At 45.6% G+C, this 13690-nt stretch overlaps 1 protein-coding gene across 2 annotated transcripts in view; it reads left to right on the top strand.

Annotated features, from left to right (window-relative positions):
- The window catches only part of kcmf1 (potassium channel modulatory factor 1), a 232315-nt gene that overhangs the window by 171744 nt on the left and 46881 nt on the right, over positions 1 to 13690 (top strand). For both annotated transcript variants that reach the window (XM_068030333.1, XM_068030334.1), the window contains exon 4: positions 5299 to 5400. In XM_068030333.1, coding sequence (XP_067886434.1) covers positions 5299 to 5400 — 102 coding nt within the window. The remainder of the gene's footprint in view (positions 1 to 5298; positions 5401 to 13690) is intronic.

Below are 13690 nucleotides of genomic sequence, written 5' to 3' on the forward strand. Positions count from 1 at the left end.
CAGCCAGAAGTGCCGAGTTGATGATCCATCTTGGCCTCCTCCTGAAGTCCCCAGCATCACAGATGCCAGACTTCAGCCAATTCGATTCACTCCGCGTGATATCAAGAAACGACTGAAGGCACTGGATACTGCAAAAGCTATGGGCCCTGACAATATTCCAGCAATAGTACTGAAGACCTGTGCTCCAGAACTCTCAATCATCAGTAAAGTGATGGAAGTTGTCATCAACAGTGCCATCAAGTGGCACTTGCTTAGCAATAACCTGCTCCGTGACGCTCAGTTTGGGTTCCGCCAGAGCCAGTCAGCTCCTGACCTCATTACAGCCTTGGTTCAAACATGGACAAAAGAGCTGAACTCAAGAGATGAGGTGAGAGTGACTGCCCTTGACGTCAAGGCAGCATTTGACCGAGTATGGCATCAAGGAGCCCTAGCAAAACTGAGGTCAATGGGAATCAGGGGGAAAACCCTCCGCTGGCTGGAGTCATACCTAGCGCAAAGGAAGATGGTTGTGGTTGTTGGAGGTCAATCATTTGAGCTCCAGGACATCACTGCAGGAGTTCCTCGGGGTAGTGTCCTAGGCTCAACCATCTTCAGCTGCTTCATCAATGACCTTCCTTCAATCATAAGGTTAGAAGTGGGGATGTTCGCTGATGATTGCACAATGTTCAGCACCATTCGTGACTCCTCAGATACTGAAGCAGACCGTGTAGAAATGCAGCAAGACCTGGACAACATCCAGACTTGGGCTGATAAGTGGCAAGTAACATTCACGCCACACAAGTGCGCCAGGCAATGATCATCTCTAACAAGAGAGAATCTAACCATCTCCCCCTGACATTCAACAGCATTACCATCGCTGAATCCCCCACTATCAACATCCTAGGGGCTACCATTGACCAGAAACTGAACTGGAGTAGCCATATAAATACCGTGGCTACAAGAGCAGGTCAGAGGCTAGGAATCCTGAGGCGAGTAACTCACCTGACTGCCCAAAGCCTGTCCACCATCTACAAGGCACAAGTCAGGAGTGTGATGGAATACTCTCCACTTGCCTGGATGGGCAGCTCCAACAACACTCAAGAAACTCGACACCATCCAGGACAAAGCAGCCCGCTTGATTGGCACCCCATCTACAAACATTCACTCCCTCCACCACCGACGCACGGTGGCAGCAGTGTGTACCATCTACAAGATGCACTGCAGCAATGCACCAAGGCTCCTTAAACAGCACCTTCCAAACCCGCGACCTCTACCAACTAGAAGGACAAGGGCAGCAAATACGTGGGAACACCACCACCTGCAAGTTCCCCTCCAAGTCACACACCATCCTGACTTGGAACTATATCGCCGTTCCTTCACTGTCGCTGGGTCAATATCCTGGAACTCCCTTCCTAACAGCACTGTGGGTATACCTACCCCAAATGGACTGCAGTGGTTCAAGAAGGCAGCTCACCACCACCTTCTCAAGGGCAATTAGGGATGGGCAATAAATGCTGGCCTGGCCAGCGTCGCCCACATCCCATGAATGAATTTAAAAAAAACTGAATTATCAGTTGCACCAGAGTGCTCCCCAACTGATACCCCTTCCACCTGCGTAGCTGCATTCCCTAAAGCTAAGTCCAGAACCACCCCTTTTTATTATTTTTTTAAATTTTATTTTATTTTAGAGATACAGCACTGAAACAAGCCCTTCGGCCCACCAAGTCCGTGCCAACATTTATATTAACCCTACATTAACCCCATATTCCTACCACATCCCCACAATTCCCCTACCAGCTACCTATACTAGGGGCAATTTATAATGGCCAATTTACCTATCAACCTGCAAGTCTTTGGCTGTGGGAGGAAACCGGAGCACCCGGCGAAAGCCCACGCAGTCGCAGGGAGAACTTGCAAACTCCGCACAGGCAGTACCCAGAATTGAAACCGGGTCGCTGGAGCTGTGAGGCTGCAGTGCTAACCACTGCGCCACTGTGCTGCCCATTATTGGGCTTGCTACATACTGGCTGAAAAAAAGTTCTCCCGAGAGCATTTTAAGAACTCCTTTCCCTCTGTGCCTTTCACACTAATTCCTATCCAAGTTAATATTAGGGTAATTGAAATCCCTCACTATTACTGCCCTGTCGTTTTTGAACATCTCGAGATTTATATTCTTCTATTTCCCTCTGACTGTTTGGGGTTCTATATACACTCCCAGAAGTGTGATTGCCCCTTTTCTATCCTTTGGTTCAACCCATATGACCTCATTTGATGATCCTTATCATCCCTCCTCACAGCTATAACTGTTTCCTTAATCAATGTTGTGACTCCCCTTCTCTTTTATCCCCCTCTCTATCTTGTCTAAAACTGCAAACAAGAATGTTGAGTTGCTGTTCCTGCCCATCTGTCAGCCATGTCTCAGTAATAGCTATAATATCATATTCCTATGCGTTAATCTGTGCTCTCAGCTTATCTGCCTTATTCCCTAGACTTCTTGCACTGAAATATATACCATTTAACACTGTGAAACTTCCTCGTTGTCTATATTCTAGCCTTTGTTTTTTCTGCCTTCCATTGCCAACTTTTCTTTTCTCCCTCCTGAATCTACTCTCAGCTTCCCATCCCTCTGTCAAGCTAGTTTAAACCCTCCCCAACAGCACTAGCAAAACCTCCTGCAAAGATCTTGGTCCCGGCCCCGTTGAGGTGCAACCGGTCCAGCTTGTACCGATCCTGTCTTCCCCCAGGTCTGTTCCCAGTGCCTCAGGACTCTAAAGCTTTCCCTCCTGCACTATCTCTCCAGCTGCATATTCATCAGTTCTATCTTTCTATTTCTGTACTCACTAGCACTATTACTGCCCTATTGTTTTTGAACTTCTCAGATTTACCCATATTTGTTCTTCTATTTCCCTCTGACTATTTGGGGGTCTATAGTTCACCCCCAGAAGTGTGATTGCCCATTTTCCCCCCCCCCTTCCTTTTTAATCCCCCCCTCTATCTCGTCTGAAAACACTGTAACCAGGAATGTTGAGCTGCCATTCCTGCCCCTCTTACAGCCATGTCTCAGTAATAGCTATGATATATTCCCATGTGTTAATCTGTGCTCTCAGTTTATCTGCCTTATTCCCTAGATTTGCATTGAAATCTGGAAATTACCACCTTTGAGGTGCTGCTTTTCAATGTCTGTCCTAGCTTCCTAAACTCTGCCTTGGAGGACCTCATCCCTCTTTCTGCCTATGTCATTGCTGCCCATATGGACCACGACCTCTGGCTGTTAATCCTCCCCCCTCAGAATGTTCTTTAGTTGCTCAGTAGCATCCTTGACCCTGGCACTAGGGAGGCAACATACCACCCTGGAGTCCCATCTGTGAACACAGAAACGTCCGTCTGTTCCCCTCACTATATAAACCCCTACCACAATTGTTCTTCCACCCTTCTTCCTCCCACCCTGTGCAGCTGAGCCACCCATGGTACTATGGATTTGGCTCTGCCTGTACTCTCCAGAGGAACCATTACTCTCACCAGTATCAGAACTGAATACCAGCAGGAGAGCAAGATGCACTCTGTGGACTCCTGGTCTTCCTTGACTGCTTGGCAGTCACTTCTTCCCTCTCTGCCTGCACTCTCTCAAACTGTTTGGTGACCACATCGTGGAAAAGTGCTATCCGTGAAACCCTCAGCCATGCAGATGCGCCGTGGTGACTCCAGCTGCCTGAAGCTCCGAAACCTGGAGCATGAGCTGCTCCTAGCAGGTGACACTTGCTGCACATGTGAATGTCCAAACATGAGAAATGTCCAAGATTTCCCACGTGGCGCAGGATGTGCATTCCATGGGGATGAGGTGCCCTGCCATGCCTTTATTTTCTAGACTATTAAATAGAAACACTTAACAGCTGCTCATCAGTAGACTCCTTCCCTGGTTGTTAGGTCACTGTAGCTGTTTTGCAGATGTTGCTTTCAAAGCTGCCTTTACAGTATTTACAAATCTTCCAGAATAATTTTTTAATAAATTGGGGATTGTATCGGGATTTTATCTGCTAATAAAATTGTTTAATGACCATTTGGTTATTTTTAAATACATCCTTCAGGGAAAAAAAATGTTTTTGTTACCAGTGTTTCTCCCCACATACTCTAGTCATTAGATTTTTCTGTAGCTTCCAAGTTTGTTTGCAGTAAGTGTTTGCATCCTTGTTTTCCTCCTTGTTCTGTGGTCAGCAACAAAACCTATTGCTGTGTATCGTCATGTGGCACTAGGGTGAAGTGTGACTCCACATTATGCTTTCCACAATAGAAGTAAATAAACTAGTCAGTATCTGAAAGAGAAAAATTAAATTAGTTTTTGGAAGGACTCTTCCTCAGAATTTTGCATACCGTTCTCATTATTCGACACCTTGGTCGAATAAATTGCATCATTGATGACAACTGAGGTAGAATTTGACCTCACTACAAATTACTGGCTTGATTTATTGAGGCAGAATTGCTTTACTTGTAAGCATTTACTTCTTTAATCACTGAATTTCACAAAGGCTTTTAATCAGGTTGTACAAAGTTGTCAGTTTTAATTTAGTTATCCTTGGTTGGTTATTAACATGAAAATCATATATCCCCTAATTATAATTCAAAATTTTAGCATTGATATGGGTTCTGTAAACCAGAATACAACCATTTTGTTCTGTTCATCTGCAGATTGTTGGTAATGTTTGTTTATTAAATGTCATTGAGAAGATCAGATAGTGTACCATCTCCTGTTCATTGATATTCTGAAGGTAGAAACAAAATGTATCAGGGCCTATAGCATCTGTAAAGAGAAAGGCAGATTAATATTTCCGCTATAAATCATCTTGTGAACTGAAAGATAAGCAATCTCCTTAGAGTTGGTGAGCATGGGGCAGGAAAGGAGGGAAAGAAAGACAATGCAATCAAGTATTAATGGATTAAATGACCTTCAACTAATAGATGACACGCAAGGCCATCTCAGAGGTGAAAGATGAAAGAACAAAATATGAAATAGCTGAAACAGTGTAACATTATAGGGAAGGTCCACATGAGGAAAAGACAAGACAGTGGAGGGAAATTGGGAGATCTACAGATTCAAGGCAACAAATGAAAACAGAAAATGTTGGAAACACAGTAGATCTGCTAATACCCATTCCCACCCTTTTTGTACTTCTGAAGGCAGAATTCAGCTTTTTTGTGAATATTCAGAGTAAGGCTTTTTTTATATTTCCTTCCCAATTCTTAGTTCCTCATTTTTGCCTAAACTTTTAGATTTTCTCATAATTAGAAGTGATCATTAAATTTACTACTTTTAATGTATTACAGGTTTGTCCAATTTGTGCAGCATTACCTGGAGGAGATCCTAATCATGTCACGGACGACTTTGCAGCTCATCTTACACTTGAACACAGAGCTCCAAGAGATTTAATATCCTTTTAAGAGTCTAAAATTCAGCTACTTGAAGGTGCCAAAAGGAAAATCATAGTTATTATGTATCCTGTACCACAAAGATTTACAGAAGTGTTAAAATGGGAATTGTTCATTATGTAGTTTTTTGACAAAGTGGTGATGCATTGGAGTAAAGAAGTAAACTCAGGAACATTTGTGTTGAATGCAGATTGCTCATGCCATTCTGTAATCTTGAATTTTTGTAATATACTTTGTCTTTTTATTTAAGGGAATTCTAATGTACCATTCCACTACTGTATGAGTTTAAGAGGCAGTTCATTTTAGCATTCTCCATAATTGATTGGATCAACACAAGCTGCCAACTTGATAGGATTGTGAGAAGGCTACCACTTAATGAAGTTTTTGAATTGGTGATAGAAGGATATTTCCCATGTGCCTCTTTCAGTCACTTAAAGAATCCCACCCTGGGAATCAGCTATTTTATCCTTGCTGTTGACTTCAGAGACACTGGGCTGGATTTTTATAGGGACCTCGACGTCTAGATCCGTTGGGGGAGGGCGGCATGAAGATTGCCCCGGATGAAGCCCGCCACGGACCTCGACGCCAGCAGGGCCTGTCCTGATCTTGGCTGCGGCGAGGTCTCGTGGCGGCGTCCCCCCAACCCGCCATTAGGCGATGGGACCTCAATTTAAATATTAAAATAAATTAACTTACCTGCATTAATGAAATTCCCATCGCCTCCTGATGAGCCACCGCGATCTTTATCCCGGCAGCCGGCACTGCCTCGCCTTCGAAACCCTGTCGGGAAACCAGGCATGACACCTGTGGGGAGGACGGAGGAGGTAATTTTCTCAGTGGGGGAGCAGGGTCAAACTCTTCGGATTGGTTGGGGGGGATGGTGGGAAGAGGTTGAGGGTTTGAGTTTATGAACTTTGGGGGGTGGGGGTGAAGGTCACTTAGTCAAGGTAAGTATTTTGGGGGGTGAGTGGGCAAGGAATTAAATGTAAGGCTATTGGGGGGGGGTGAGAGAGGGGACGGAAAGATTTATTTAATGATTTGTTACACTTTTAAATGCAATTTGCCTTCAAGATTTCAAACTGTCATTTAGGGCTCTAAGCCCTTTAAAAATGGCGACGGGGATGGCTTGCCCACCCTCTCCGCTTCATCGGGGATTTGGGGGAGGTGGCGGCATGGGGGCGCAGTCTGTCCCAGGCATGTTAATGAGCCGCCACGTTTAAGATTGCAGTGACGCCACGGAGTGAAAGCCGTGCGTGTGGGCCGCATCCAGCCTACTAATACAGCTTGTATTTCTCAAGATGTTGAATCTAAATTACCTTTCTTCAAAACGTAATTAGGGCATGTTGTCATTCTTCAGTAAAGACTCTGTCTGAATAACTGAGAGGCTGCATCAGTTGATCAGGTACACTTCTGTGCAATCACATGGCTATGCAGTTTAGGTCTGGGAGTCCTCTGAATATATTAGTTAAGTTGACCTGAAGCCTCTCTTTACCACCATCCTGCCCACTCCCTCCCTACCAGTGCCAAATGGCCTTCCTCAGAATTCTGGAATCTTTGTTAACTTGGTGCAAGGCAAGCTGCATATAAAGTTGTTACGACCATCGAGTGCTCATTGATTTTCTACAGCGCTGGATTTGTTTGAACGCAGTCGTACAGTAACGTTGTTTAACAGGAAAAACTTGGCTGACATCAACAAGAATTATCCTGTATTCTAGTAACTCTCCAAGAAATTTGTAAATGAGGGTTTTAAATTCAATGCTATGGAGGATGAAGAGACAACGCAGTTTGACCAGAATAATGGTGATGGGGAGCGTGATTGACTTTAGGATGCGGGCAGCAGAGCTTTGAACAAGTGGGAGTTATGTCGGTAATGTGCAAAAGGTCAGCAGGCAGCATAAGTTGAGTCTGGAGGTGACAGCAATGTGAATGAGGGTTTCACTGGTGGTCAGAGTGACGTAAGGGTGGAGGTGGGTGATGTAGAAGTGGAAATAGGTTGCCATTGAATAGGTTATGGAATTTGAAGTTCAACTCGGACTCAAATGAGACATTGAGGTGGAGTTCAACCTGAGCTTAACCAGGTTGGAGGAATATGAGGATTAGCATGTGAAGTTTCTGATGGGAGCTGAATAGTATGGCTTTGTCTTTGCCAATGTCCAGTCAGTGGATATTCTGATTCTTTCACGACATGTCAGTTGCTTGGATAGATGGTTATTATGCAGCTCGTTGAGTGGGATTCACACACAAAAAAATAACTTTAATTCAGTCCATACTCTCAATGCTTGATAGATGATAGTCACCCTGATTCCAAATGGGCTGCTGTAATGCACATCTATGATGTTGAATCAACTTGTACTACCCTAGATACCTTAATTCCTTGTCATCCATGGCTGTTTATCTCTAACCTGCCAGAAAACATTTAGATTAATTCCCTAAGTACTGTTGAATGGCAAAAGCCTCTGCACTGTTAAATGGATTTATGGTAGAAAGTGCATAAGTTTAACCTCAAAACTACCCCAGGCATGAGGCAATAAAGCACTCATGTACAAAGTAAGACGGAGCTAATATCACCTATCCAGTCCTGCAGAACCCTACATTGCAGTTTAGGTTCCAGGGCTTTCTTTTTCCCCACTTGTTTCATCTGATTCCTGGAGTACAGCAGAAGTTGGTGGAGAGCACAGTAATCATTATGCTAGCCTCATGATGTCCGTGAAAACTTTTTTTGGCGCACAGTTATTGAGCAATGGAGAAATAAGGTTCACTTGATGGCACTGCCATTAACTAGCTTTTAGCTGAGGATTGGGAGTGTTTTAGAAACCAGCAAAGGGCCATCAAAATGTTGATAAAAAGGGAAAAAATAGAATGAGAGTAAACTAGCCAGCAATATAAAAACAACAATATAAAAACACATAGTAAGTGCTTTTATAAATGCATAAAAGGGAAGAGAGTATCTAAAATAGACTGGTCCCTTAGAGGCAGAGATAGGAGAAATCATCATGGGGAATGAGGAAATGGCAGAGGCTTTGAACAAATATTTTGTGTCTGTCTTCACAGTAGAAGACACAAGTTCCATACCAGAAATAGGCAGTAACCTAGGGCTAAAAAAAGTGAGAAAATTAAGGATATTGATATCAGCCAAGAAAATGTATTGGAGAAACTTGAGGGACTAAAATCTGACAAGTCCCGTAGACCAGATGGCCTACATCCTGGGGTTCTAAAAGGGATAGCTGCAGAGATAGTGGGTGCGTTGGCTAAAATTTTCCAGAATTCCTTAGATTCTGGAATGGTCCTGTCACATTGAAAGTTGGCAAATGTTACACGACTTTTCAGGAAAGGAGGGAGAGAGAAAATCGGGAACTACAGGCTAGTTAGCCTAACATCAGTCGTTGGGGAGATGCGGGAAACTTATGAAAGACGCCTTGACATTGCACTTGGAAAAGCATACTATGATTCGAACAAGTCAGCATGGATTTACTGAAGGGAGATCCTGTTTGATGAACTTATTAGAATAGTTTGAGGATGTAACAAGTAGGGTAGATAAAGGGGAACCAGTAGATGCAGTATACCTGGATTTTCAAATTTGGTAAGGTGCCAGGTTTTTTTTCATTCATGGGATGTGGGGCGTCGCTGGCCAGGCCAGCATTTGTTGCCCATCCCCAATTGCCCTTGAGAAGGTGGTGAGCTGCCTTCTTGAACTACTGCAGTCCATGTGGGGTAGGTACACCCACAGTGCTGTTGGGAAGGAAGTTCCAGGATTTTGACCCAGCAACAGTGAAGGAACGGCGATATAGTTCCAAGTCAGGATGGTGTGTGACTTGGAGGGGAACTTGCAGGTGGTGGTGTTCCCATGCATTTGCTGCCCTTGTCCTCCTAGTTGGTAGAGGTCGCGGGTTTGGAAGGTGCTGTCTAAGGAGCCTTGGTGCATTGCTGCAATGCATCTTGTAGATGGTACACACTGCTGCCACTGTGCGTCGGTGGTGGAGGGAGTGAATATTTGTAGATGGGGTGTCAATCAAGCGGGCTGCTTTGTCCTGGATGGTGTCGAGCTTCTTGAGTGTTGTTGGAGCTGCACCCATCCAGGCAAGTGGAGAGTATTCCATCACACTCCTGACTTGTGCCTTGCAGATGGTGGACAGGCTCTGGGGAGTCAAGAGGTGAGTTAGTCGCCTCAGGATTCCTAGCCTCTGACCTGCTCTTGTAGCCATGGTATTTATATGGCTACTCCAGTTCAGTTTCTGGTCAATGGTAGCTCCTGGGATGTTGATAGTGGGGGATTCAACGATGGTAATGCCATTGAATGTCAAGGGGAGACGGTTAGATTCTCTCTCGTAGGAGATGGCCATTGTCTGTCACTTGTGTGGCGCAAATGTTACTTACCACTTATCAGCCCAAGCCAGGATATTGTCCAAGTCTTGCTGCATTTCTAGACGGACTGCTTCAACATCTGAGGAGTCACGAATGGTGCTGAACATTGTGCAATCATCAGCAAGCATCCCCACTTCTGACCTTATGATTGAAGGAAGGTCATTGATGAAGCAGCTGAAGATGGTTGAGCCTAGGACACTACCCTGAGGAACTCCTGCAGTGATGTCCTGGAGCTCAAATGATTGACCAACAACCACAACCATCTTCCTTTGCGCCAGGTATGACTCCAGCCAGCGGAGGGTTTTCCTCCTGATTCCCATTGAGCTCAGTTTTGCCCGGGCTCCTTGTTGCCATACTCGGTCAAATGCTGCTTTGATGTCAAGGGCAGTCACTCTCACCTCACCTCTGGAGTTCAGCTCTTTTGTCCATGTTTGAACCAAGGCCATAATGAGGTCAGGAGCAGAGTGACCCTGGCAGAACCCAAACTGAGCGTCACTGAGCAGGTTATTGCTAAGCAAGTGCCACTTGATGGCACTGTTGATGACAACTTCCATCACTTTACTAATGATTGAGAGTAGGCTGATGGGGCGGTAATTGGCCGGGTTGGACTTGTCCTGGTTTTTGTGTACAGGACATACCTGGGCAATTTTCCATGTTGCAGGGTAGATGCCAGTATTGTAGCTGTACTGGAACAGCTTGGCTAGGGGCGCGGCAAGTTCTGGAGCAGAGGTCTTCAGTACTATTGCCGGAATATTGTCAGGGCCCATAGCCTTTGCAGTATCCAGTGCCTTCAGTCGTTTCTACATATCACGCGGAGTGAATCGAATTGGCTGCAGTCTGGCATCTGTGATGCTGGGGACTTCAGGAGGAGGCAGAGATGGATCATCAACTCGGCACTTCTAGCTGAAGATTCTTGCAGTTGCTTCAGCCTTATCTTTTGCACTGATGTGCTGGGCTCCCCCATCATTGCGGCCGGGGATATTTGTGGAGCCACCTCTTCCAGTTAGTTGTTTAATTGTCCACCACTGTTCACAGCTGGATGTGGCAGAACTGCAGAGCTTAGATCTGATCCGTTGGTTATTGGACCTCTTAGCTCTGTCTATCGCATGCTGCTTACACAGTTTTGCCCACAGATAGTCCTGTGTTGTAGCTTCACCAGGTTGACACCTCATTTTGAGGTATGCCTGGTGCTGCTCCTGGCATGCCCTCCTGCACTGTTTATTGAACCAGGGTTGGTCTCCTGGCTTGATGGTAGTGGTAGAGTGGGGGATATGCCGGGCCATGAGTTTACAGATTGTGGTTGAGTACAATTCAGCTGCTGCTGATGGCCCACAGCGCCTCATGGATGTCCAGTTTTGCATTGCTAGATCTGTTCGAAATCTATCCCATTTAGCACGATGGTTGTGCCACACAACATGAAGGAGGGTATCCTCAATGTGACGGTGGGACTTCGTCTCCACAACGTCTGTGCGGTAGTCACTCCGACCAATACAGTCATGGACAGATGCATCTGTGGCAGACAGATTGGTGAGGATGAGGTCAAATATGTTTCCCCTCTTGTTGGTTCCCTCACCACCTGCCGCATATCCAGTCTAGCAGATATGTCCTTTAGGACTCGGCCGGCTCCGTCAGTTGTGGTGCTACCGAGCCACTCTTGGTGACGGACATTGAAGTCCCCCACCCAGAGTACATTTTGTGCCCTTGCCACCCTCAGTGCTTCCTCCAAGTGCTGTTCAACCTGGAGGAGTACTGACTCATCAGCTAAGGGAGGGCGGTAGGTGGTAATTAGCAGGAGGTTTCCTTGCCCATGTTTGACCTGATGCCATGAGACTTCATGGGGTCCATAGTCAATGTTGACTCCCAGGGCAACTTCTCTCCCCCCCCCCCCCCCCCCCCCCTCCCCCCCTTTACTGTATACCACTGTGCCGCCACCTCTGCTGGGTGTGTCCTGCCGGTGGGACAGGGCATACTCGGGGATGGTGATGGCAGTGTCTGGGGCAGTGTCTGTCAGGTATGATTCTGTGAGTATGACTATGTCCGGCTGTTGCTTGATTAGTCTGTAGGACAGCTCTCCCAACTTGGGCACAAGCTCCCAGATGTTAGTAAGGAGGACTTTGCAGGGTCGACTGGGCTGGGTTTGCCGTTGTCGTTTTCAGTGCCTAGGTCGATGCTGGGTGGTTTGTCTGGTTTCATTTCTTTTTATTGACTTCATAGCGGTTAGATACAACTGAGTGGCTTGCTAAGCCATTTCAGAGGGCATGCAAGAGTCAACCACATTGCTGTGGATCTGGAATCACATGTCGGTCAGACCAGGTAAGGACAGCAGATTTCCTCCCCTAAAGGGCATTAGTGAACCAATCGCTAATGGTTTCATGGCCATCATTAGACTAGCTTTTTAATTCCAGATTTATTAATCAAATTCAAATTCCACCTTCTGCTGTGGTGGGATTTGAACCCATGTCCCCAGAGCAGTACCCTGGGTCTCTGGGTTCCTAGTCCAGTGACAATACCACAACGCCGCCGCCTCCCACTTAATAGGCAGGATAAGGGCTCATGGAGTTGGGGGTAATTTTTAGCATGGGTAGAGGATTGGTTAACAGACAGGAAACAGAGAGTGGACATAAATGGGGCATTTTCAAGTTGGCAGGCAGTGAATAGTGGGGTGCTGCAAGGATCAGTGCTGGGGCCTCAGCTATTTACACTCTGTCTCTTCATCCAAGTCATTAATATAGAGAGTAATGTATCTTAAGTTTGCTGATGATACAAAGCTCAATGGAAAGGTAAGATGCGGGGAGGACGTATGGAGGCTGCAAAGTGATATAGACCGATTAAGTGAGTGGGTAACAAGATGGCAATTGGAGTATAATGTGGGGAAATGTGAAGTTGTTCACTTTGGTCATACCAATAGAAAAGAATATTGTTTTAAAGGTGTGAAACTGGTCAGTGTTGATGTTCAGAGAGACTTGGGGGTACGTGTACAAGCAACGCACAAAGTTAACATGCAGGTGCAACAGGCTATTAGGAAAGCAAATGGAATGTTGGCCTTTATTGCAAGGAAATTGAAGTACAGGAATAAAGAAGTCTTACTAAAATTGTACAGGGCTTTGGTGAGACCACACCTGGAATACTGCATGCAGTTTTGGTCCCCACATTTAAGAAAGGATATACTTGCACTGGAGGCAGTGCAGCAAAGATTTACTAAATTGGTCCCTGGGATGAGGGGGTTGTCCTATGATCTGAGTAAATATTCTCTGGAGTTTAGAAGAATGAGAGGTGATCTAATTGAGACATACAAGATCCTGAAAGGGCTTGATAGGGTAGAAGCTGAGAGATTGTTTCTACTGGTCGGGGAATCTGGAACGCAGGGGCACAGTCTTAGGATAAGTGGCCAATCATTCAGGACTGAGATGAGGAGAAATTACTGCACTCAAAGGATTGTGAATCTTTGAAATTCTCTACCCCAGAGGGTTGTGGGTGCTCCATCATTGAATACATTTAAGGCTGGGATAGATAGATTATTGGTCTCGCAGGGAATCAAGGGATATGGGGAGCGGGTTGGAAAGTGGAATTGAAGCCCAAGATCAGCCATGATCGTATTGAATGGCGGAGCAGGCTCATTAGGTCATATGGTCGTCTACTCCTATTTCTTGTATTCATGTGTTCATAAAGACCAAGAAGGTACCAGCTTCAATCTACAGTCTGCGATGACTCTCTTGATCTCACTTGGGACAGTGATAGAGGCCCTCCAATTGGCCTGCCTGCTCCTTGCTCCTGATTGCTATCTGGCCACATCTACTGGACATGTGTGTGAGTGTAGAGTGGAGAAAGAATCGGACTCAGTTATGTTGTTCCCTGGAGTTAGCAATCACTCGGAAGGCTTATACGAGTAATGGTGATGCAGTCCAACTAATGTAGTCAGATGTTTCTT

The sequence above is a fragment of the Heterodontus francisci genome, chromosome 4 (genome assembly GCF_036365525.1).
Source record: "Heterodontus francisci isolate sHetFra1 chromosome 4, sHetFra1.hap1, whole genome shotgun sequence".
Taxonomy (NCBI): Eukaryota; Metazoa; Chordata; class Chondrichthyes; order Heterodontiformes; family Heterodontidae; genus Heterodontus; species Heterodontus francisci.